Source organism: Danio aesculapii, chromosome 10, assembly GCF_903798145.1.
Source record: "Danio aesculapii chromosome 10, fDanAes4.1, whole genome shotgun sequence".
NCBI classification, from domain to species: Eukaryota; Metazoa; Chordata; class Actinopteri; order Cypriniformes; family Danionidae; genus Danio; species Danio aesculapii.
This window is the reverse complement of record NC_079444.1, coordinates 450,494-477,766: the sequence shown is the minus strand read 5'-3', so window position 1 is coordinate 477,766 and position 27,273 is coordinate 450,494. Positions and strand designations below refer to the sequence as shown.

The 27,273-nt window shown below is 38.6% G+C and overlaps 1 protein-coding gene across 1 annotated transcript; it reads right to left on the bottom strand.

Moving 5' to 3' along the window:
• Positions 1-656: 656 nt before the first annotated feature.
• slc25a1b (slc25a1 solute carrier family 25 member 1b) lies at positions 657-26,701 on the bottom strand. The gene is made up of 9 exons (XM_056466952.1): positions 26,440-26,701; positions 14,108-14,215; positions 8,640-8,739; positions 6,583-6,721; positions 6,124-6,208; positions 4,171-4,275; positions 3,970-4,085; positions 3,815-3,888; positions 657-1,902 (listed from the first exon to the last, which is right to left on the bottom strand). The coding sequence occupies exons 1-9, from the start codon at positions 26,549-26,551 to the stop codon at positions 1,788-1,790; spliced, it is 954 nt and encodes a 317-aa protein (XP_056322927.1). The 5' UTR covers positions 26,552-26,701; the 3' UTR covers positions 657-1,787.
• Positions 26,702-27,273: the final 572 nt, after the last annotated feature.

Genomic DNA, 27,273 nt, shown 5'->3' with positions numbered 1-27,273 from the left:
TTTTATAGACAAAATGTAGCCATACGTAACTCTGGCTCCATAATTTGCGCTCTCCAGAAATGTATATAGGGATACATTTTCAGAATTAGCCTGTGTTGCTTTTTTTACATATATTTCCATGAATCATCTTTCTAGATGGGGTTGAACATTCATCTGGTGTACAGTCAGTATAGTAAAAGTTGTGTTTGTCTCAGAGTAATCTGGCTCTTTGGTGACGCTCGCTTTGGTGAATCAACATTTGTTCTGTTTTTTTATTATTTGTGTTTATGCACAGCATATCGTGTGATGCTTCAGATTTCAGAGTTGTTATTGATGTTATTATGATGAACCCTTACAGCAGGGTGAAATTATAAGCAGATTATTGAAATGACTTCATGTAAACAAGTAGAATTAGACAAAAATCTATTGAAATTATATTAATATAGGCACTTCAAATAATCACCTGAATTACGACTAAATGTGAAAGTGCATGAATCCTTTGTACCACTTATGTAGGGTATAAAATTAGTATTCTTTAATAAAACTTGTGATTTTTAGATTTATTTTATGCATCTCAGAGAGTGACAAAAGCTTTAGATCTTTTCTAAGACGCATTTTCTGTTTCTCAGGTTGTCCTGAGCACTTCCTATAGGAAAATACAATTAAGGTTTGTTAGAAAAATAATATTGTTAAAACTGGAATGATGTGTTTTTTTAATGATACTACTCTAAATGTTGTTTAAAAAAATAAAAATAAAATCTGAGTGAATCCTGTGTCGTTCTTTCTATAAAAGATTATGTTTATTAAAAATAATATTAGATTGTTTGGGGGTGAAACCCTAGTATTTGCTATCTTGATGTTGGTTTTCTTTAAATCAGACAGGGGAATCTTTGTTTGTGTGTGTGTGTTTACTTGTTTATGTGGTTTACGAGGACACAAAATTGTAAAATGACATAGGTATGACCAAGTTGTACTCTCTTGAAGGGATCGTTCACGCAAAAATGAACATTTTCTGTTAGTTTACTCACCCACAGGTCATCCAAGATGTATTTTTGTGTTCAGTAAAACATTAAAGAAGCTTCTGAGCTGAATCTGTGGTTCTTGGTGATATGACGGAGGTAAATTAGTTTTAATCCACAGCCTGGTCATTCTTTCGTCATCATAAGTGACCGGACTACATGATCTGTTTGAGCAGGCAGTGGATTAAAGCTAATAACATAGTAAATAGTGTTCACTTTCATACACGGACCGATTGTTTCGCTTCACAAGACCTCAGTGTGTCATTAGGAGTCACGGCTATTGATTTGGACTCGTTTGTATGTTTATTTTTAGTCTAAAAAACCTGTCACCATTCACTGCCATTATATGAATCCCCAAGAAACACAGATTCAGTTAAAAATCTTCATTATCGTTCTACTGGAGAACAAAGTACATTTTGGATGACTTGTGGGTGAGTAAATAACAGGAAACCTTCAGAATTGGGTGAACTATCCCTTTAAAGATGTTTACATGGACATGCCTTGAGTCCTCGTAATTCAAAACACTTGAAAATCAGATCTTGTGACGTTCAGAATTAGCCGTTTATGGATAGTGGCCATATAATAAGCGTTTCGTTTACAGTATAAAATACTTTATGCCTATGGAGAGTCCTCGTAAACCATATATACAAGTATGTGTGTGTGTGTTGATTGCATTAAGGTCATTAATTAAGCACAATCCAGTGATTTTCCTCTGCTGTGAGCAGGTGTTTTGGCCGCTGTGTAAACGCTTTTGTTTTGTCGCACCGCTGTGATGTCATCAGAGCTCCATCAGTCCGTCTTCCACACCTTGTTAAGAACTTTAACAACTTCTTCATAGATTATGAACACTATGGCCACATCCATACACACCCGACCTAACCTGGGCACAGTGCCTTTGTAGAATCTAGAAGAAAGAGAGGAATCACAGTGAGTGCATGAATGCATACTTTGATTTTTAAAATGAATTGTTTTTAAATAGTCAGACAACAAGATACAGTGCATTCAGAAAATATTGACAGCGCTTCCCTTTTTCCATGTTTTTATGTAACAGCTTTATTCCAAAATGGATTAAATTGATTGATTTCCTCAACATTCTACACACAAAACCCCATAATGACAATGTGAAAAAACAGTTTTTGAAATGTGGCAAATTTATTAACATTAAAAACCCTGAAAAATCATATGTACATCAGTATTGACAGCCTTTGGCGAGAAGCTCTAAATTGAGCTCAGCATTCTGTTTCCACTGATCATTCTTGAGATGTTTCAGCAGCTTCATTAGAGTTCACCTGTGGTAAATTCAGCTGATTGGACATGATTTGAAAAGACATACACCTGTCTATATAAGGGCCCAGGGTTGACAGTGCATGTCAAAGTACAAACCAAGCATGAAGACAAAGGAATTGTCTGTAGACCTCCGAGACAGGATTGTCTGGAGGCACAAGGCTGGGGAAGGTTACAGAAACATTTCTACTGCTCTGAAAGTTGATGAAAGTCAATGAGCACAGCGGCCTCCATCATCCATAAGTGGAAGATGTCTGAACCACCAGGACTCTTCCTAGAGCTGGCCGGCCATCTAAGCTGAGTGATCGGAGGAGAAAAGCCTTAGTCAGGGGAGGTGATCAATAACCTGACGGTCACTCTGTCTGAGCTCCAGCATTCTTCTGTGGAGAGAGGAGAACTTTAGGACAACCATCTGTGCAGCAATCCACCAACCAGGTCTGTATAGTAGAGTGGCCAGATGGAAGACACTCCCCGCCTGGAATTTGCCAGTCAGGATAGAGGTAAAGATGGATGCAGCAATGTACAGAGACATCCTGAATGAAGACCTGCTTCAGAGTGCTCTTGACCTCAGACTGAGGCGACGGTTCATCTTCCAGCAGGACAATGACCCTAAGCACACCGCCAAAATATCAATGGAGTGGCCTCACAACAACTCGGCGAATGTCCTTGAGTGGCCCAGCCAGAGCCCAGACCTAAATCCTATTGAACATCTCTGGAGAGATCTGAAAATGGCTGTACACCGTCGCTTTCCATCCAACCTGATAGAGCTTGAGAGGTACTGCAAAAAGGAACGGGCCAAAATACCCAAAGACAGGTGTGCCAAGCTTGAGGCATCGTATTCAAAAAGACTTGAGGCTGTAATTGCTGCCAAAGGAGCATCAACAAAGTATTGAGCAAAGGCTGTCAATACTGATGTACATGTGAGTTTTCAGGGTTTTTATTGTTAATAAATTTACAACAATTTCAAAAACTCTTTTTTCACATTGTCATTATGGGGGATTGTGTGTAGAATGTTGAGGAAATAAATGAATTTAATCCATTTTTGGAATAAGGCTGTAACATAAAAACATGTGGAAAAGGTGAAGCGCTATCAATACTTTCTGGATGCACTATTATATATAAATTATATGAATGAATTCTATTATATTATCAAAGACATTTTCATTAAATTCATGTGTCTATGTGTTTATGTGCGTGACTGCTGGGGCTTTTTTTTCTCCCTGATCTCACACTGTCCTAATTCAAGAGCCTGCCTCTCCTGAAATGTATCATACTTCCTTTTTCTAAATGCTACCTCCTGTACCTAGACCTGTCTTCCCCTGTGTGTTTGTTTATGGTCGGGGGGAGATCCAATTTGACTATATGACAGTGTATGCGACTATGGAAGTGTATGTGACAAATAAAGGCCTTTGATTGATTATAAAATTATATAATAAAATACAATTTCTTTTAAATGAAATATAACTTTTTCAACTAAAACACTGTATAATCTTGTTCTTCTTTGTTTTCCTCTTGTGACTGTGTTCACTTACGCAGCCGGTCCTTCATATTTCATGATTTTGATGGCGCAGTCGACCGTGCTCTTATATTTGTGAGCTTCCAATCCCTGTGAACGTCATTGAAGAACACACATGAAAACTTTCTTCTGTATGCAAGACAATGTAAATGATTGTTTCTTATCACAAACCTGCATTCTAGTTTTAATCACATCCAGCGGCGTATTTCCGAACACGCTGGCGGCTCCAGCGATGGCTCCAAACAGCCCGGTTACCACAGGGTTAATACTCTTATTAGGGTTATCTCCTGAAAATAGTGATCGTTTGAGTTTTTACAAATCATTGCATTACCAGTCATTCTGTAATTCTGTCGACTGTATCGTGGCTCAGACCTTTGTACCAGTTTCTCAGAGCGGTCATCACGTAGAATCGGATGGCCTGGTTTGAGCCCTGCTTCAAGACGGTCGCTGTCAAACCCTGATATGTTCCTTTGAGTCCTGAGAAAAAGAGTTATAAAAGAGCCTCAACAAATGAGACCAGTTGTTCTATTGGATTATAATGACGGGTTAACTTTATGGTTAAACGTACTCCATGTGGTCTGAATAATTGATTAGATCAGGGGTTAAATGTTAATAAGTGTGATGGTCATATGAACTGATGCACCAGATGACGGTCATGTGAGATCTCATATTTGTCAACCCTCCTGTTTTTGCTGGGATTCTGCCATATTTTCCCATTCTATCCCGCTAACATCCCGTTTAAGTATTTTCCCGTATTTCTCCTGTATTTCTGATCCTTCTATTAAAAGTAGCATGAAAGAACCGATCTCTAATGTGATATAACTACAAGAGCTGTTCAAGAGAATGCTTTGACTTTATTTTGACTTGAAAGCATGTTGATGGTTGGATCAAAAGCACATGGATCGTTGACCTTCCCATGCAACCTCTGAGTCAATCCATGTGTTGGCGCTGACTGACGGACAGCTACGTATCAAAACACTGTTTCCAGATCAGCTTCTGTACACGCGATTTGAAGAGCGAATGTGGACACTGGGATTTGGGTGCGTTTTTAAACAGTCAAATACACTTATTAATATATAAACACGTCCATCTTGGTGCGTTTTTATTTTAAACAAATAATTTTGTCTTAATTAAGCATACAACAGTTACAAAAGTAATCGAGTGCTTTCATTACAGATCTGTGGATTCTTAAAGCGACACCCCTTGTATTAAACAAAACAGTGCTTGGGTGACACGGTGGCGCAGTCGCCTCACAGCAAGAAGGTCGCTGGTTCAAGTCCCGACTTGGCATTTCTGTGTGTAGTCTGCATGTCCTCCCTGTGTTGGTTTCCTCCGGGTGCTCCGGATTCCCCCACAAGTCCAAACACATAGTCCGTAGTGAATGAGTGTGTACTGGGTGTTTCCCAGTACTGGGTTGCAGCTGGAAGGGCATCTGCTGTGTAAAACATATGCTGGATAAATTGGCGGTTCATTCCGCTGTGGTGAGTAAGCCGAAGGAAAATGAATGATGAATAATATAGCATATGTAACACGGGGAGTGACAGACAACTGAAATGCGGATCCACGTGCAGGTTTATTCAAAGTCAGGCAAGCAAAGGTCAACACAGGTGCAAACAGACGTATAAAGGCAGTCCAGAATCGTAGTCACTATAACAGGCGAGAGGTCAGAAGGCAGGCAGCAGACAGGGACAATAAGAATAAACAAGACTAGGAGACCACGTTGAAATGTCACTATACGGATAACAAGACTAGGTAATGTGAATGACTGCGTGTGCTGCTTAAGTAGTGTGGAAATCAGTCCAGAAGCAGCATCAGCTGTGGGAGTCCAATCAGTGGAGACTTGGAGCAGGTGTGTGTGTGTGTGGCATGACTGAATATGTAGTCCATAAGATGTAGTCCATGTGAAAGTGAGTGCTTACCAGCGACCTCTGGTGGTTAGAGATCGCTGGTAATCATGACAGCATATATTATCTTTCTAATATGTCAGGTGAACAAACTGTGATTTTAATGGATATAACTGTTTAATAAAACTGTTTTGCTTAAATGGACCAATATATAGTGTATTTATTGACTATATACACTATCAAAAGGTGTGTGTATATATATCTATATTAATTTTCCATCCTAATTTCCTTATTTATCAGGGGTCGCCACAGCGGAATGAACCGCCAACTATTCCAGCATATGTTTAACGCAGTGGATACAACACAGTACAGCAAAACACCCACACACTTTCACATTCACACAGTCATACAATATGGCCAATTTTCATTGTATATCCAGAAGGAGGCGCTGCTGTATAAGTGATTCTCTGTGCACATGTACCTTGTGTTCTGACTATTTCCCTCACACCGTGGAAAAATCCTCTGTATTTTGGGTTGGCAGACGTCTGATCATGGATGAATTTGACCTGAAAAGAAAGAAAAACAGCTTTTTTCATCATGACAAAGAGAAAATAAATCAGTTATTAGAGATGAGTTATTAAAACTATTAAGTTTAGAAATGTGTTGATTAAATCTTCTCTCTGTTAAACAGAAATTGGGGGAAAAACATACGGGGGCTAATAACTCAGGGGCATTAAAAATTCAGGAGAGCTAATAATTCTGACTTCACCCTTGTATTGCTCTCTGATACTCTACTTGAATTGCTGGTAAAGTAAAAGTACACTATCCTTCACATCTGAATTAGTGTGGGATGTCTTTTACTTATGGATGCAGTGTTTATGGATTTAAATGTCACATCGCTCGCTCTCCATAAAAAGCATGAGTCTGTCTACTGAGTCACCTTTACAGTCTCCATGGGACAGACCACGACTACAGCCTCCGCTACTCCTGCACCCAAACCGCAGATTAACCCGCGAGTGCTGTCCAGCTTCCCAGATTCATCCCGCATCTGATTACTGAGAAACTCAAACACCCCAAACCTGCAGAGAAACACACACACACACACACACACTATCACAATAAACAACACGACAACTAAAACCAAACTGAAAAAGCCTTACACTTTTCTTTGAGCAGCATACATATTGAATTTGCAAATACTGCACATGCAACATTGAAGATTTTCATAGTTATTCATAGTTAAAAACATTTTTATTAATAATTAATTTCTTTTGTCTTCGCCATGATGACAGCACAAAATATTTGACTGCGTATTTTGCAAGATACTGGTGATCATCTTAAAGTGCAGTTTTAAGACTTAACTACATTATTATGTTAACTAGTTATTGGATAGCAGTGGTTTGTCCTGTAGGCAATCGAAATCAAATAAACTTTTCCAAAAGAAACTAACATTATAAGATGTAATGTGGAAGTTTCCTTGGTCTGTTAAACATCACTTGGAAATAATTGAGAAATAATAAAACATTTCACAGGAAGACAAATATTTTTCGCTTTCGCTGTGTGCGTGTGTGTGTGTGTGTGTGTGTGTGAATACAGTTGAAGTCAGAATTATCCCCCCTGAGTTATTAGCCCCCTGTTTATTTTTTTCCCAATTTCTGTTTAACGAAGAGAAGATTTAATCAACACATCTCTAATCATAATAGTGTTAATAACTCATCTCTAATAACTGATTTATTTTCTCTTCATCATGATGACAGTAAATAATATTAGACTAGATATTCTTCAAGACACTTCTATACAGCTTAAAGTGACATTTAAAGGCTTAATTAGGTTAACTAGGCAGGTTAGGGTAATTAGGCAAGTTATTGTATAATGATGGTTTGTTCTGTAGACTATCGGAAAAACATAGCTTAAAGGGGCTAATAATTTAGACCTTAAAATGGATTTTAAAAAATTTAAAACTGCTTTTATTCTAGCCGAAATAAAACAAATAAGACTTTCTCCAGAAGAAAAAATATTATCAGAAATACTGTGAAAATTTCCTTGCTCTGTTATATATTTCTGTAACTAAAGAATCCTATATTTGTTCAACAATTGCACATACTTAAAAAAACAATGGGCCCTATCATACACAATAATATTAAAGCAAGACGTGTATGGAACATCCCTAATATTCACATTTTGCGTGATGTTGTTTAAATAGTAGATCCATTTGCGCCACTTTGTGGACTCATGGGTGTGCTGGTCTAGAAAGGAGGTGTGTTAAGGCGCATTGTTGGCGCGTTGCTATTTTGAGGAGCTAAAATAGACCGCGCCATTGGCCATGTAAATAGCAAAAGCAGCATGGCGTGACGCAACTGACTCTTAAAGGGAATAGGAGATGAGACTCTGATTGGTTTAATGCACGTTATGCTCAAAACACACCCATAACTCATTAAGAGAATAAGCTCAACCCTGTTAGACCATGCGCCAGGCGCAGTGTATTTTTCCATCCTTAAAATAGCAAAAGTGGATTCGGACACGTGCTTAATGCTTTTGCGCCATCTGCTTTAGACTCTGCGCCTAGATCTTTAAAACAGAGCCCAATGAAATTAGAAATGTGTCAATATATTTTATATATATGAAATAGTTGTCATTATAAAACGTTTGGAATATTTTAAGTGTTATTAAATTAAATCTGCTGTTTTAACTTTCTGTTTGACTCATTTTATGTCTATTGTCTATGCATTAAATCTGTACGGATTCTAAGTAGTTTTGACTCAAGTAATTCAATTACTTTTGGAGTAATTAAGTTACATCTTTAAAGTAATCTACTTAACACTGGACACAGATAGACTGAAATATTATGATATATCATGCTATTGAAAAAAGCAAAAACAGAACTAGCATGAGAGTGTGGATGCCAGAAATAATCAGTAATGTGCATTAGACGTCACACACAGACAGCCAGACGTCCGGCTGTTTGCGGCTCATCCCAGCAGGTTAGGAAACACTCACCTCACCGCAGCTTTAGGAATTGAGCCATAAAGCAGAGAGCTGAGACCCCGGTACAGACCCTTCACCCCATGACCCCGCACCGTCTGCTTCACGCAGTCCACTGCACAACACAATCACAACACAAAAACAACATTACCAGAGATCCTACAGTCCTCAAACACTTCAAATGCTAATCTTTCGGAAGCGTGCCGGAGGGAGGGGATGAATTATTAAAAGCATTCATTTTCAGATTGTTCAGGCTTTGATGCTCTGAGTAAATCATTCACCGGGTTTAACAGAGAACACGTGCGGACTGATGAAAGTGTGCTCTTATTGGCTAACAAAATGAACAATTTGTGCTGATAAAGCTGTTGCGAAAAAGAGCCACAAAGTCCAGCGGCTGATAAACGTGCGCTAAGTAGATCAGTTACTGTACTTTGAGCAGTCAAAACACAGTGACCTCGGTCTTTGCGGTTTCTTTCTTCACACACAATCTCAATTATTAAACAAAAGTGCTTCAAGACCGATTACGCTGACGAGATTACGCTGTAAACAATTCACAGTAAATTACTGCACAATAATTTCATTACTTTCACAGTAAAGTGTTGTATGTAAATTTAGAGTAAGGTACTGTGCGGTAGCTATACGTTATTTAATAATTTAATTAAATAAATTATAATTCCCTTACTTTCAAAATAAGGTACTGTATGTACATTCACAGTAAATTACTGTGAGGTGGTTTTATTATTTAATAATTTGATTGAATAAACATTATTTAATAATATAATAATCGCAGTACTTTCACGATACGGTGCTGTATGTAAATTACTATGAGGTAGCTATATGTTATTTAATCATTTACTTGAGTAAACATAATTTAATAATATAATAATCACATTAGTTTCACAGTAAGGTGCTGTGTGTAAATTTACAGTAAATTACTGTGAGGCGATTTCATTATTTAATAATATAATAATTACTACTTTCACAGTAAGGTACTGTGTGTAAATCACAGTAAATTAATGTGAAGTAGCTATAGGTTATTTAATAATGTGATAATCGCATTAATTTCACAGTAAGGTGTTGAATGTAAATTTACAGTAAATTACTGGCTGATAATCGCAGTACTTTCACAGTAAGGTGCTGTGCGTAAATTACAGTAAATTGCTGGCTAACAAATGCAGTACTTTTACAGTAAGATGCTGAATGTAAACTACAGTAAATTACCGTGAGGTAGTTACATTTATTAAAATAATTTAATAAACATTATTTATTAATATACAAATTGCATTAATTTCACAATAATATGTTGTATATAAATTTACAGTAAATCACTGTGATGTATTTATGTTATTTAATAATTTAACTAAATAAACATTATTTAATAATAACATAATAATCACATTACTTTCACAATAAGGTGATGTATGTAAAATTACAGCAAATTACTGTGAGGTAGTTACACATTATTTAATTATTTAATTGAATAAACATTATTTAATAACAAAAATAATCGCATTACCTTCAGGGTAAGGTGCTGTATGTAAATTTACAGTTATTTAATAATTTACTTAGATAAACATTATTTAATTCTATTATAATTGCATTAGTTTCACAGTAAAGTGTTGTATGTAAAATTGACAGTAAATACCATGAGGGGGTTACATAATTTTTTTTACATGAAATAACTGTGAAATTACAGTCATATAATGGATTTCATAGAATCAGAATCAGAATCAGAATCGGTTTTATTGCCAAGTGTGCTTCACACACACAAGGAATTTGTTTTGGCTACAGAAGCTTCCAGTGTACATAAAGTGACATGTGACAACACAAAATAATCTGAAAAAATAAAATAATAATAATAAAAAAATGATGAACATTAAACAGATGCGGTTAGTGAAGAAACCTGGATGTTGAGTTGTATGTACAGATTGTTATAAATATACAGGTTACAAGGTGCTGTGTACAAGTGCGAATGTAGAAAGTATTGCATTGTATATTGATATAAGGTGCTGTGTACAAGTGCGTATGAGAAAGTATTGCACATATTTATTGCACAGTAGGGGAATATTTAACTGTTCATAAGGTAGACAGCCTGAGGAAAGAAACTTTTCCTGTGTCTGGCTGTTTTTGTGCTCGGTGCTCTGAAGCGCCGACCAGACGGTAACAGTTCAAACAGGTAGTGTGCTGGGTGTGAGGCGTCCAGAGTGATTTTGCGAGCCCTTTTACTCACTCTGGAAGAGTACAGTTCTTGAAGTGTAGGAAGGGTAGTGCCAGTGATTCGTTCAGCAGTCCGGACTATTCGCTGTAGTCTACGGAGGTCAGTTTTGGCAGCTGAGCCGAACCAGACGGTGATTGAAGTGCAGAGGATGGATTGGATGACAGCTGAGTAGAACTGTACGAGCAGCTCCTGTGGCAGGTTGAACTTCCTCAGCTGACGAAGGAAGTACAGTCTCTGCTGGGCTTTCTTCACAATAGAGTCTATATGAGTGTCCCACTTCAGATCCTGAGAGATGGTGGTGCCCAGGAACCTGAATGACTCTACTGCAGCCACAGTGCTGTTCATGATGGTGAGTGGGGGGAGTGCAGGGGGGTTTCTCCTGAAGTCCACTATCATCTCCACTGTTTTGAGCGTGTTCAGCTCCAGGTTGTTGTATCTGCACCATAACGCCAGCCGCTCCACCTCCTGTCTGTATGCAGACTCGTCACCGTTCTGGATGAGGCCAATAACAGTAGTGTCGTCTGCAAACTTAATGAGTTTGATGGAGGGGTCTTTTGCAGTGCAGTCGTTGGTGTACAGGGAGAAGAGCAGTGGAGAAAGAACACATCCCTGGGGGGCACCAGTGCTGATGGTGCGGCTGTCGGATGTGATTTTGCCCATTCTGACTAGCTGCTGTCTATCTGTCAGAAAGCTGGTGATCCATTGACAGACAGAGCTAGGAACAGAGAGCTGGGCCAGTTTGTACTCAAGCAGTGATGGGACGATGGTGTTAAAGGCAGAACTGAAGTCCACAAACAGAATCCTTGCGTAGTTCCCTGGTTTGTCCAGATGTTGTAGGGTATAATGCAGTCCCATGTTGACTGCATCATCCACAGACCGGTTTGCTCTATAGGCGAACTGCAGGGGGTCCAGCAGGGGTCCAGTGATGTCCTTCAGATATGCTAGCACCAGTCTTTCGAATGACTTCATGGCCACAGATGTTAAGGCCACAGGTCTGTAGTCATTGAGTCCTGTGATCTTTGGCTTCTTTGGGATTGGGATGATGGTGGAGCGCTTAAAGCAGGATGGAACTTTGCGCTGTTCCAGTGATCTATTGAAGATATGGGAGAAAATGGGAGCCAGCTGGTCAGCGCAGGTTCTCAGACAGGCTGGTGAGACACCATCTGGCCCTGGTGCTTTCCTTCTCTTCTGTTTACTGAAGATCTGACGCACATTTTCCTCACTGATCTGAAGAGCAGGGGGGGAGAGGAAGATGGCTGGAGGTGTTGATGGCTGTGTAGGGCGATGGTCCGGGCTGTGTTGATGTGGTGTTGATGGCTGTGTAGGGCGATGGTCCGGGCTGTGTTGATGTGGTATTGATGGCCGTGTAGGGCGATGGTCCGAGCTGTGTTGATGTGGTGTTGATGGCTGTGTAGGGAGATGGTCCAGGCTGTGTTGATGTGGTGTTGATGGCTGTGTAGGGAGATGGTCCGGGTGGGTGTGAGGTGTCTGGTCATAGGTGTCAAACCTACAGTAGAACATATTCAGCTCGTTTGCAATATGTTTATTGCTGTCGATACTGGGGGACGGTGTCTTGTAATTAGTGAAATCTTTTAAGCCTCTCCACACTGATGCAGGGTCGTTAGCTGAAAACTGGTTTTGCAGCTTTTTGGCATAGCTTTTCTTAGCCACACCAATCTCCTTTGTCAATGTGTTCCTGGCCCGATTGTACAGGATCCTGTCACCACTCCTGTAAGCATCCTCTTTGGCCTGACGAAGCTGTCTGAGTTTTGGTGTGAACCATGGTTTATCATTGTTAAATGACAAGTAGGTCCTGGTAGGGATGCATAACTCCTCACAGAAACTGATGTATGATGTTACAGTCTCTGTGAGCTCGTCCAGATCTGTGGCTGCAGCTTCAAAAACATCCCAGTCAGTGCATTCAAAACAGGCTTGTAAGACCTGCTCTGTGTCGTTGGTCCATCTCTTGACAGTCCTTAATACTGGCTTAGTAGTTTTAAGTTTTTGCCTGTAAGTTGGTATAAGATGAACCAGGCAGTGATCGGAGAGTCCTAGAGCTGCTCTGGCGACGGAGCGATATGCATCCTTTATTGTGGTGTAGCAATGGTCCAAAATTTTATTGCCTCTGGTGGGGCATGTAATGTGCTGTTTGAATTTAGGCAGCTCATGTGTGAGTTTTGCCTGATTAAAGTCCCCAAGTATGATAAAAGCAGAGTCCGGGTGTTGTTGTTCTGTCTCTGTGATCAGATCAGCCAGCTGTTGCAGCGCAGTACTCACGTGTGCTTGCGGTGGAATGTAAACACAGACGAGAATGAACGAGGAAAACTCTCTTGGTGAATAAAACGGCTTACAGTTAATGAAAAGCACTTCCACATCAGGACAGCACATCTTCTTTAACACAGTTACATCCGTACACCACCTTCTGTTGATGTAAAAGCATGTCCCACCACCGCGCGTTTTGCCCGTTGACTCCGTATCGCGATCTGCTCTGTACAGCTGAAAGTCCGGTAGGTTTAATGCGCTGTCCGGAATGGCTTCGTTTAGCCAGGTTTCCGTGAAACACAGGACAGCAGAGTTGTTAAAGTTCTTGTTTTTGCATGTGAGCAGAAATAGTTCGTCCATTTTGTTAGGAAGAGAGCGGAGATTCGCCAGGTGAATGCTGGGCAGCGCCGTTCTGAAGCCGCGCTGTCTTAGCCTGACGAGCGCGCCGGCTCGCTTCCCACGCTTGCGCGTCTTGTAGCGTTTCCACAATGCGGCTGCTCCGCCGACTACAATGTTCCGCAAAACGCCACAAAAATCAAAATCCAGTTCTTGATTGGTTGGTGTGCACTGCCGAATGTTCAGCAGCTCGTCCCTGGTGTAACTGATCGTGTTTGACAAACATAAAACAGGACAGACTAACAAAAACAGTGCAAACACTGGAGAGCCCCCCGCCGAAGCGGCCATCCGCGGCGCCATCTTGATGAGGTTTTACTAGTAGATAGTAAAACCCATTGCTGTGGATTTACAGTGTTCTCTTGTAGAATTAACTATATTTTATTGTGAAGTTACGATTAAGATTACTGTGATTTAGTAGTAGGTTGCAGTTAAAATACTGTACTGTAACTGTAAGGTTACATTTACATCCTAGATTACTGTAATTCAACAGTTTGCCACTGTAGATTTTCAAAGCAAATTTACGGTCATCTAAACAAATGAAAATTCTGTCATCATTGTAGCATGAAGGTCATTGAAATTATAAAAAAACACGTTGTCAAACACACACCAATGCCTTTGTAGCGAGGCGGGTTTGCCTTCTCATCTAGCTGGAGCTGAGTTTTCACATACTCTGTAGGAAATGTGATGCAGATTTCAATCCCCCCAGCAATCCCACCTGCAAAAACAGAGAATATTATGCATATAAGCCACAATTATAAAAACATGAATTATGCTGTGTGCCATATTTAAAGGACAATTTGTACAAAACAAACATTCTATCATGCATATTCTATTTATATTTCAGAACTCAATTTGTATGTTTATGTTTACCTATAATGCACCTTTTTACAAGAGGTAAAATAAATCTCTGATGCCTCTAGAGGGTGTGTGTGAAGTTTCAGCTAAAAATACCACACTAATAATGTTTTATAACTCTTTGAAGCAGCCCCTTTTAGGCTTTAATACAAATTGTGCCACTTTGGTGACTGTCGCTTTAAATTCAAATGAGATTGTGTTCAAAAGAGGTACAAATGCCTGTGTGTCAGCATAGTGGCAGATTCAGAACAGGACTAAAGTTATTTCTGTGGTCGGCGCCAATAGCCTTGTGGTTAGTGCGTCGACATATGGCACCTAGGTGTTCACGGTGACCTGAGTTCGATTCCCGGCTCAAGGTCCTTTGCCGACCCTTCCCCTATCTCTTCTCCCCACACTTTTCTGTCTTTAAAATCTCCACTGTCCTATCACAATAAAGATGAAAACCCCTAAAAAATAACTATATAAAGTTATTTCTGTGAAAAAAGTGTCTCAGAAGAAGCCTACGGTGTTCATTTGTGCATCCTAAACCTCCACATTTATAATCCTCTTAGTCGCTGACATTATCTTCTGCAGATATGGCATGAAAACTCGGCTACGGCTGCTTCTCACTCAGGGCTGTTTATGCTAATGAGGGTGAGTGGTGGTCATGGAGGAGTGGAGAACATGAGACTGATTCCTGTGACGCTCCAGGGACAGACGAGTCTCCGCTAAGGTCTAGCTTCCAGCCTCCGGTGCTAAGACTGCAGCTCTGCACAAGACGTTTGAAATCTACATTGTAAAGGCGCTATACAAATAAAGGGGATAAAAAATTTAAACATTGAATTTAAATCAATATATAAATGTGACTCACTGAAGCATTTATTACAACATTACCAAAAACATTCCGTTTTAACATTAAGATTACCATCTTTATCACTTGTACCCTGCTTGTATTTGATAGAAATATAATAGAAATCTATAGTGACATTTTTCTCATCAGCGTTCACCTCTATATAGATAACAAAGGGTTTATGAATGACATTCGCGTCTCCACCTTAAGTGTGTGTTGAGCACATCTGTGGCTCAGCTGCAGGCGGCAGTAAAGGAGGCGTGTCTATCTTCTTATTGGCTAAAAGGATCAGCCCCCTTACTGCTCGCACTGATGGGTGTGACTGAGAAACAAACGTCCTGCTCTTTAATCAGATCGCAACTTTACTCACACTTTTGCACTTGAGTTTGTGTGTGTGTAGAGGAGCTTCAGGTGAAATTTTCAACAAGCAGACATTACTTCAGTTAAAGTAGTCAATTATTCGCCCTCCTGAGAAGTTTCATTTCTTTATCAGATGATTCCCAAATGATGTTTAACAGAGCAATGAATTTTTCATAGTATTTTCTGTAATATTTTTTCTTCTGGAGAAAGTCTTATTAAGATTTTAAGACTGTACATAACCCGACTTCACCACTAAATCAGTTTGTGAATATTAGACTGCTCACCGATCTACTAGAGGTGGTGAAAGAGGGGATTGTATTATCAATATCAGTATTTTCAGTGAAAGCTGCTAGAGAATGGAACTCCATCCCACCAACAATTAGATCACTTACTCTTCGTTCTTTTCAGTCTCATGTTAAAAACTGGTTAGTGACAAATCAGCATTGTCAGCATTAGTACTGTATTCTTGACACTTTTTGTCCTCTTCTGCTGCCATCAATCTGTTTTTGTTTTGTACTTTTCAATTGTATTTTATATATGAAAGTGTATTTTAAGTTATTATTCTGTGCTTCTATTTTAGGAGTGACTTTTTAACATACTGTAAGGCAGTGTTTCCCAACCCTGTTCCTGAAGGCACACCAACAGTACACATTTTTAATGTCTCCCTAATTAAACACACCTGAATCCCCTCATTAGAACATCAGAAGAGACTCCAACACCTGAAGTTAATTAGTCAGGTGAGGGAGACATCCAAAATATGTACTGTTGGTGTGCCTCCAGGAACAGGGTTGGGAAACACTGCTGTAAGGGGTCTACAGATGAAAAATAGCCATTCTCGGCTAATTCTGGCACATTTTACAGTAATGTTTATTAATGCGCATTGACCTCGTAAACAAATAAACTAAACTAAATTTGTTTTATTTCAGCTAAAATAAAGCAGTTTTTAAAACATTTTTAAAGCATTTTATGGTCAATATTATTAGCCCCCTTAAGCAGTATTTGTTTTGATTGTCTACAGAACAAACCATTGTTATACAACGACTTGCCTAATTACCCTAACCTGCCTAATTAACCTAGTTAAGCCTTTAAATGCCACTTTAAGCTGTATACTAGTGTCTTGAAGAATATCTAGTCTAATATTATTTACTGTCATCATGGCGAAGATAAAATAAATCAGTTATTTGAAATGAGTTATTAAAACTATTATGATTAGAAATGTGTTAAACAAAAATCTTCTCTCCGTTGAAAAGAAATTGGGAAAAAAATATTGAGGATGGCTACTAATTCTGACTTCAACTGTATATACACTATATACATTCCAGTAGTAAACATTAGTACTCAGAGTTGGCTCTTTCATACCTTAGGAGAGTCATTTGTCACTTAATAACATTGTCTGAGGTGTTTCAGCTAAGATAAACACAGATCAGGATACATGCAGGAATCTTAAATGTAATTTCAATACCTTTTAAAGTCTTTTTAAAGACCTTCTCAGAATATTTTAAGACCTTGTCGCCACTTCAAGTTCTAATCAGTATCAAACCTTTACCTTTTTAATAATCTGTTGTCAATAAACAGTTGTAGTTAAATAAATCAATGAAGAAACAAAGCTTGACAGAATAAATTACGCGGTTGTTTTCAGCGACAGGTTTCAGCCACTGATTAAACTCGTCTTTCTCCTACTAGAATTTTCCCATTTCCCATCTGTTTCGCTCTATGGTTTCTCTACATTTGGGGAGCGTCACATCTCCCGAGTTTGTCATAAATTGCGTGACATCACCCAGATGGAGGAGCTTGGACGGATATACCCCGGTCCAAACTAATCGCCTGGATTGAGTACGCCGTTGTTAATATTAGGAGGAAAATAAATATATGTATGCTTTTTTGGAGTCAAACACTTTGGAGAACACTTGAACAAAATTTAAGACCTCATAAAAGTGCGAGTAAGACTTTTTAAATACCTGTTAAGGGCCTTAATTTTCTCATAATTGATTTAACAACTTTTAATACTTTTTAAGACCCCGCGGACACCCTGCAAATGAATCATAAAGTAAATTTATATACTGTAAGTATAAAATGATTGTGGATAGCAGTTCTGATGACTTAATGTGAATTGTCTGAGTTTATATTGAAAATTTGTAGATATTTAGAAGGCATGTTTTTGTATTTTGTCAAATCCGGGCATAGAAACACTGCAAAGATCTCTTCAGAAACTCTACAATACAGTATTTTTTTAGTTGAAGGTACATCGACTTCATCTAAGTTCTAGGAGTTTTTACTCAAAAATTGACATTTGCTGCTTGCTCAAACTTCCGAAAATAGTAGAAACAACATAATTCTTATGTTTTTTGGGGGGACAGATGGGTTGTAGCTGGAAGGGCATCCACAGTGTAAAACATGTGCTGGATAAGTTGGTGGTTCATTCTGCTGTGGCGACCCCGGATTAATAAAGGAACTAGGCTGAAATTTTTTTTAAATGAAATGAACTTAATTGTTAGCGGCATGATGGCTCTGTCACCTCACAACAAGAAAGTCGCTGAGTCAGTTGGCATTTCTGTGTGGAGTTTGCATGTTCTCCCCTCATGTTGCCGTGGGTTTCCTCCGGGTGCTCCGGTTTCCCTCACAAGTCCAAACACATGCTCTGTAGGTGAATTGAATAAACTAAATTGACCGTAGTGAATGTGTGTGAATCAGTGTGTTCGGGAGTTTCCCAGTGCCGGGTTGCAGCTGGAAGGGTATCCGCTGCGTAAAACATGTGCTGTATGAGTTGGCGGTTCATTCCGCTGTGGCGACCCCTGATGAATAAGGGACTAAGCTGGAGGAAAATGAATGAATGAATAATTTCACAATGCAATACATTTTTCCTGACGTGTTTCCCAAAACTATAACTTCTCCATATTGTTTCTGTTGATTCCCTGAACTGATGTTGTTTCGTCATGCCTGTGTGATCTCATAATGTCTCAGGGTTTTGTGTTAATATATACAGACACGTTTTCCTTACTAAATCAGTTTATACCAGTTTAACAGGTCTGAACATAACTGACAAGTGCATTTCTGTCTCAGGTAAAATGACAGGATATCGGCTCCTATGTTCAGCCTGTCTGACCTGCTGGTTTCCTTAATTGAGCCACAGAAACTGCCCTGAGGGAGAACACTCAATTAAATGATACTTAAACCAATTACTCTAATTTGTTACAGCTAGGTTGCCATGGTGGCTCAGTGGTGTCGCCTCACAGCAAGAAGGTCGCTGGTTCGGTTCCTGGCTAGGAGGTTGCATGTTCTCCCCATGTTGGCGTGGGTTTCCTCCGGGTGCTCCGGTTTACCCCACAGTCCAAAGACATGTGCTATAGGGGAATTGGATGAACTAAATTGGCTGTAGCGTGTGTGTGTGTGTGTGTGTGTGTGTGTGTGTGTGTGTGTGTGTGTGTGTGTGTGTGTGAGTGTATGGGTGTTTCCCAGTACTAGGTTGTGGCTGGACTATTCCAGCATAAAACATATGCTGGAATAGTTGTTAGTTCATTCCACTGTGGCGACCCTGAGACTAAGCTGAAGGAAAATGAATGAATTAAAAACTAATTATTGTGGTCAAAAAAATAATAATTTTCACACAAAGTAAAAATATTGTTTACTATAAAGACACTAATTATTTTTTTACTTCGGTAAATCGATGATTATCAGCAATCCAGCCTGTACAGATTGCTGGTACACACGCAAATCGCAAAGAACTACAAATCCGCCTTTAATAGGACTACAGATCCAGCCATGCAACACACACACACACCTGCTCCAAGTCTCCATTGATTAGACACTCACAGCTGAAGCTGCTCACGGACTGATTCAAGGACTATAACGACAGCACACACACACACTCACATTTTTGTTGAACTGTATAGTGAACATTACGACGCGTTTGTTTACGTTGCCCAGCGCATGGTCTAACAGGGTTGTGCTTATTCTCTTAATGAGTACTGGATGTGTTTTGAGCATAATATGCATTAAACCAATCAGAGTCTCGTCTCCCATTCCCTTTAAGAGTCAGCTGCATTGTGCCATAGCATATTTGCTATTTACATGGCGGACTTTGTAAGTGGAACATCTGAACACTTCACTAGAGAGAAAACAATTAAACAGAGCATCTGCAGCGCGAGGATAAAGAAGGAGCCTCCTCCATTCAGCCTCTTTACTTTCTCTTTACTTTTACACTTTACTTTAATCCTTTACTTTCGTGAATAAGGAGACGATGGAAACTCACTCCACTATATATATTATATATATATATAATATATATATCCTGTTTTGGATCTTTGTTTCTTTTCCTTAGTTTGTCAAAATGTACAATAATATTCAAAAATGTCTGATATTAATCCTATACATAGAGTTGAGAAATTGAAAATAATAATTATAACCACAGTATAATTTTTGAGGCGGCTTATTACAATAGTTTTTTAACAGTTACTTTATTTAGCGACTTTATTATAATAGTTAAAGAGCCCATATTATGGGTTTTTGAAAATGCCCTTCCATGTAGTGTGTACCACAGCTCTAAGTGAAGTGAAATATCCAGCTAAGGCTTAAATCTGTAAGTGTACAGTGTTTAAAACTATTGATTCATCTATAAAAGAGTCGACTCATAGTGCTTCAAACGAGTCGCCTTGATAACGAGTCATTAGGTGTTTCGCGATGACGCAGCCACGAAACACAAGCCTCGCCAGTAGTTACGCGCGCAAACCAGGGAGATTTGAAACCTGCGGCCCCGCCCACTAACACAGAAAAAACACTAGACACACACACACAGACGCCGCCGGTCGAATGAAGTCACGCTGTGCTCAGATGGATAATATTGACAGTCTCTACCCAAAGATGAGTTGTTAACCTGGTACAGTACACGCGGTTACTCTTTATATTCTCTTATCACATGTAAGCCACGTTAAAAACGCGACGCGTGCCGCTTTGTTTACGGATTTAACGTTAAAGGCTTTTGTGAGCTCGCGTTCCACTGCCGTTTGTCGTTGCTATGGCGATCGATCATAAGCTAGGAGACAGGACACTCGTGTCACTTTCCCTAGTTCTTCTGAGGAGCGTTGTGTGTATGTGTGTGTGTGTGTGTGTGTGTGTGTGTGTGTGTGAGAGAGAGAGAGAGAGAGAGAGAGAGAGAGAGACTCGCGTCGCTTTCCCTAGTTCTTCTGGAGAGCGTTGTGTGTGTGTGAGAGAGAGAGAGACTCGCGTCGCTTTCCCTAGTTTTTCTGAGGAGCGTTGTGTGTGTGTGTGTGTGTGTGTGCGTGTGTGTGTGTGTGAGAGAGAGAGAGAGAGAGAGAGAGAGAGAGAGAGAGAGAGAGAGAGAGAGAGAGAGAGAGAGAGAGACTCGCGTCGCTTTCCCTAGTTCTTCTGAGGAGCGTTGTGTGTGTGTGTGTGTGTGAGAGAGAGAGGGAGAGGGAGAGAGAGAGACTCGCGTCGATCTCCCCAGTTCTTCTGAGGAGGGTTGTGTGTGTGTGTGTGTGCGTGTGTGTGAGAGAGAGAGAGAGAGAGAGAGAGAGAGAGAGAGAGAGACTCGCGTCGCTTTCCCTAGTTCTTCTGAGGAGGGTTGTGTGTGTGTGTGTGTGCGTGTGTGTGAGAGAGAGAGAGAGAGAGAGAGAGAGAGAGAGAGAGAGACTCGCGTCGATCTCCCCAGTTCTTCTGAGGAGGGTTGTGTGTGTGTGTGTGTGTGAAAAAAGCCTTACACTATGAAGCGCGTGTGCACTGTGACTACTTTTATATAGTTGATTACCAGCTGGGCATTTCACTCTGTCTCGTGCTGAAGGCTGTCACTGTCGACCAATCGCAGCAGGCTGTCATCGGTCCAATCAGCGCAGATTAGCTTCGCGCTGAGGAGGGGGTTGGGAACAAAGGAATCGCTGAACGATTCATATGGGAGTCGCTGGGATAATTAGGTAAAAATAAATGCAGGTTATAAGACCATCAAAGTGTTTTATGACCTTGCATGCATATTAGACTGTTGTTGGAGACCCTTACAACCTAAATATGACCCTATTTCATGTATAATATGGGCTCTTTAAAAGAGGTTAAGACCACTACCAGTGATGGGTAAAGTATCTGTTGTAAATATTACTCAAATATTACTTTTTATGAGTAAAAAGAAACCCTTTTAAAAGTACTCATGAGTAGTGAGTAATGACTATTACACTGTGAATGGCTAATGTGTGTGTAAACGTAATATTCTGTAGTGCATTTATACAGAAAACATCCGTCATCTTCTCATCAGTGACATGAAGTCTAAACAGTCTTTGCGTGTAAAGATTTAGAACATCTTCTTGGACACTTTTAATGTTTCAAAATAGTTTTCTGCATGTCTTAAGGTAGTTCAGAGTGATGCGGTTTACTTTCTATGTGTGATTTGATTGGTCAGGAATCGCAGGACTGATTTTTCTAGTCCAAATAGACAGGAAAAAATAAAGTAGTGACTGCAGGTTGAAGGAAAACAGAGTAAAAGTACCGATACAGCACTAAAAATGTACTCAATGGAAAGAACACATTTTTAAAACTACTTACTAAATTACAATTCCTGAGAAAAGCTACTCCATTACAGTAATTTGAGTATTTGTCATTTGTTACTTTACACCACTCAATACAAGTTCCCTTTCGTAGAATTGCATGAAACTACCTGCTGTATCAGTACTAGGGGAAATGTCATGGTCAAACTCAGATTGCTCCACATATAACTAGCAAATAAACACAAAAATTACCTTTACTATGTGAACTATGAGAGAAGCGAGACACGTTTGATCATTACTGAACTCCTTACTGATGAATGACACACCTAATCCTGCTTGAAAATCAAACAAAGTAAGCCTCTATGATGCAATCAATGGCCGTGTGTTAGTGGTGTGACGTGGTGTTTTCTGCTGAGCCATCCATTCACGCTGGAGCACTGGTATTACTGGTCTTTAATTGACAGATTAGCCCAAAGGAACATTGTTTTTGTGGTGGAGCAAGTTGTGATCTAATTATAAAGCATGGAGAGAAAAATGTTTGAAATTACCAATTAAAGACGGATAGTTGACCCAACAATGAAAATTCTGTCACCATTCAACTCCCTTTACTTGTTTAAATGTATGGGTGTTTCCCAGTGATGGATTGCAGCTGGAAGGGCTGCGTAAAACATATGCTAGATAAGTTGGCGGTTCATTCCACTGTGGCAACCCTAGATAAATAAAGATAAATAAATCCTGATTATCATATATGTGTGTGTGTGTATATATATATATATATATATATATATATATATATATATATATATATATATATATATATATATATATATATATATATACACATATATATATAAAGTACACATGAAATTGGTTTCATGCATGTGAATTTGGCTATCCCTTTGTACATCTTGATTTTTGCATGAATTATTATTGACACTAATCCAGCTCCATAGCTTCAGAATAAGTTCAGACCCACTTGACCGTATGTAAATGGTGAGAAAATGTTCATTTTAGGGTGAACTGTCCCTTTAATTGTTAACACGAACACAAACAGGGTAAAGAGACAACGCAGGGTAAACATCCGCATCCATCAAATGCAAATAATTAAGTATGCTTGTAGTTGCGTGTTCAAACTGTTAGCCACATATTTGGCAAGAACGAGACTCACAGACCGACTGCATTCCATGTTACTGTGTTAATGTGTCCATGCCACAGGCTCTGTCATCAGACCATCATTTCATCATGCACCCAGCACACATTTACTGCTCCACTGAGCAATTACTGACACCAGAATTAGGTTCATGCAGCGCATAATTTGAGGTGAATGGAACTGTTGTGAGCTTCTCATTAACTGTGCACTGGCAAGACATTACCCACACTAACTAGGAAAATATAGCTACACGCTACAGCTACTTATTAAAGGCAACAAAGTTATCCATAAATGCCAAAGACTGAACAAAAGAAAGACTGAACTTTAAAGGATTGTATAAAAAACTGGGCTCCACACAATCGATTTGTGTTGGGATAACATGAAGGAATTAAGTTAACTTCTTACTTTTCACAAATTTTAATTGAACTTAAAACAATTGAGTTGTCCCAGTGAAATCTCAGGAATTGGGTTGTTTCAACTCACTTTAATAAAGTAGTTTGAACAAGCAACAAAATATAATTTTTTGATTGTGTTTGGGTTATTATTATATTTGGCGGATAAAATTATATGAAACAATCAAATAATATCTAAAAACAAGCATGTGACTAAACAGTTATTATTAGGGCTGCACAATATTGGAAAAGGGCAGCACGTGGCGTAGTAGGTAGCACAATCTCCTCACAGCAAGAAGGTCGCTGGTTCGAGCCCCAGCTGGGTCAGTTGGGGTTTCTGTGTGGAGTTTGCATGTTCTCCCCGTGTTTGTATGGGTGTGCTCCGGTTTCCCCCACAGTCCAAAGACATGTGGTACCGGTGAATTGGGTAAGCTAAATTGTCCATAGTGTATGAGTGTGCATGAGAGTGTATGGATGTTTCCCAGTGATGGGTTGCAGCTGGAAGGGCGTCTGCTGTGTAAAACATGTGCTGGATAAATCGGTGGTTCATTCCGCTGTGGCGACCCCAGATTAATAAAGGAACTAAGCCGAGAAGAAAATGAATGAATATTGGAAAAATCTGATATTAATCTCATTATTTTCTGTGATAAATTTTGCGATATGAATTCAGTTTCACCAGATGGTTTGAAAAGCACTATATGATGATTTTCTGGGAGTCTTAACAGTATCCAGGTAGAAACTGCATAATCACAATGCAAATGATGCTTTCCTTACTTTGCTGTGTCTAGTTTCTAGTCCAAATATCTTAGATTGAGTAAAAATTGCAAAAATACTGTCAAAATGAAAAGTTTTACCTTAAAGGGCACCCGTTTTACCCCTTTTTCAAGATTTAAGGTAAGTCTTTTGTGTCTCCAGAATGTGTCTGTGAAGTTTCAGCTCAAAATACCCATCAGATTTTTTATTATACCTTTCAGAATATTGTAATTTTCTGCTCGTATCACTATGTAGCTGTTTAGCTTAATGAATTTATGTTGGGATGAGATGAAGGGATTGTGTGGAACCCAACATTTTATTTACATGAGAAAAGTGATTAGTTGACTTTAAAAAGCGAGTAAACTTGTTGCCTTAAGTATGTGCATAATTATAAAAAATTAAGTCAACATATATACATATATATGTTATTAAAACAACGTTATCAGTAAGATATCAAATTAATTGGGTAAATAAAGGTTAAATAATCATGTAATGCCATATTTCTGAGATATGAAGTCACAATTGCAAGTTATAAAGTCAAAACTATGAGTTATAAACTTAGAAAGTTATATAGTGGTTTAAAACAACAGTAATAGGTATATATATATTCCCACTTTTGGAGAATTGACCATTTAATATACATATATATGTTATTTAAACAACGTTATTACACATTAATCGCAAGTTTGAGAGAAAATGTGAAAAGAATGTCAAAATATCAGTAAGATTTCAAATTTATTAGGTAAATAAAGGTTAAGTAATAATGTATTGCCTTAATTCTGAGATATAATGTCACAATTGCAAGTTATAACGTCATAATTTTGAGTTATGTAGTCAGAATTATGAGTTATAAAGTCACAATTCCAGGTTGTAAAGTTATATGGTGATTTAAAACAACAGTGATAGGTATATATATTCCCACTTTTTGAAGAATTGATCATTTAATATACAAAAATATGTTGTTAAAACAACGTTATTACATATCAATCGCAAGTTCGAGAGAAAATGTGCAAAGAACATCAAGATATCAGTAAGATATCAAATTAATTAGGTAAATAAATGTTGAATAATCATGTAATGCCATATTTCTAAGGTAGAAAGTCACAGTTGCAAGTTATTAAGTCATAATTTTGAGTTATTAAGTCATAATTTTGAGTTATTAAGTCATAATTTTGAGTTATTAAGTCATAATTTTGAGTTATAAAGTCACAATTCTAAGATATGAAGTTACATGGTGATTTAAATCAATAGTAATAGGTATTTACACTTTTGGTGAATTGATGTAATATGTTATTAAAACAATGTTATTACACATTAATTGCAAATTTGAGAGAAAATGTGCAAAGAACGTCAAAATATCAGTAAGATATCAAATTAATTAGGTAAACAAAGGTTCAATAATGCAATGTTGAATTTTTAAATGTAATGAAAATGCAAAACGATAATCTCTTTTGATTTTGGGCTGTAATGTGACATGTTTTCCCTAAGACTTTTTGACACGTTTGTCGCAGCCCTGGGTGTACGTCAGGACTGTTACTTTATTATATACACACAAACACAACATTGAGGCTTTATATTTGCACATTCTGACTTTCTCCTCAAAAATGTAATGTATTTTAAATGGGTAAATCATATTAGCAGCCAGTGGCTATCAAAGTACAACACTATTTTGTTGATTAAATAGTGCTAATGTTGTTTTAAAGTCATACTTGCATGCTATTTTAGACCCAATAATCAAAGTACCATGGTAAACAATATAGGGAGAGTGTTACAAGTTCTCACTGAATAAATGTGCGAATATAAAACCAACTTTACCTCAATAAACACAACAAAGTTCTGTAGTAACTTTGTAATAGAGTTCATGAGTTACTTTTAAACCAGTTCCAGTGAAAAAGCAGTATGAATGAGTCACACACACACATCACAGTCCACTCAATAATACTCGCCTGTGTAGTGATGTTGACTACAGCCCTGTGGGGGATCAGAGCAAGTCAGCAGAAGACTGTAAACAGTGTGGATGACAGTGCAAAAAATGCTGCTCTGGAGTCAGCCACAGCATTAACACAAACCTTTGATTCTTCAATGTTTCACAAGCAAAAAAATAAAGTCACTTACCAGCTAAAATGGCCTTTCCAGGGTGTGTGAGTTTGGCTTGTCCGGCGGGCGCAGCGGCGGATAAACAGTGCGGTCTGTGGAAAGGACTCACGAATTTTGGGCTACCTGACATTTTTCTCGCTTTAAAACTGAGTCTGCGGACAAAACGGCAGCAGAAATGGTGTAAGTTGTGCAAACGGGGATCATAAGTGAAGTGACGTGCTCGCGAGGTGTTTTGACAGCTCAAAGTTTCCTGCTCTCTGTCAGCAGGACAGGCGGGCTCGGTGTGTGAACTGTGAATGTGCTGTAGAGAGACTCTCAGTAGGGGCGCCATTCTCTTAAGGTGGAACGAAGTAGTTCATCTGTATTTTTATTAAAAAATGTTATTGCGACTTTTCATCTTAGAATTGCGTGATACAAACTCTCAATTTACAGGTCAGAATTATCAGTTATAGACAGAATTCTGAGCTATAATGATATCATTTTGAGTTATTTTCAGATTTATGAGTTTTAAAGTCACAATTCGAGTTATAATAAAGTCAGAATTATGAGTTATATAGTCAGAATTCTGGGTTATAAACTCACAATTCCATTTTATAACATCGCCATTTTAAGTTAGGCTATATAGTCAGAATTATAAATTAGAAAGTCACAATTGTAAGTTTTAACATCTAACTTTTGAGTTATAAAGTCAAAATTATGAGTTACAATATGAGTTATGTAGTCAGTATTATGAGTAATATAGTCAGTATTATGAGTTATAAAGTCAATATTATGAGCTATATAGTCAGTATTATGAGTTATAAAGTCAATATTATGAGCTATATAGTCAGTATTATGAGTTATAAAGTCAGT

Excerpts from the sequence above, each read along its gene's own strand:
- slc25a1b (XM_056466952.1), bottom strand. The coding sequence starts at position 26,551 with ATGTCAGGTAGCCCAAAATTCGTGAGTCCTTTCCACAGACCGCACTGT. Across the intron at positions 14,216-26,439 it reads TGGAAAGGCCATTTTAGCTG|GTGGGATTGCTGGGGGGATT; the intron begins GTAAGTGACTTT and ends CTGTTTTTGCAG. Across the intron at positions 3,889-3,969 it reads TGATTAAAACTAGAATGCAG|GGATTGGAAGCTCACAAATA; the intron begins GTTTGTGATAAG and ends TGACGTTCACAG.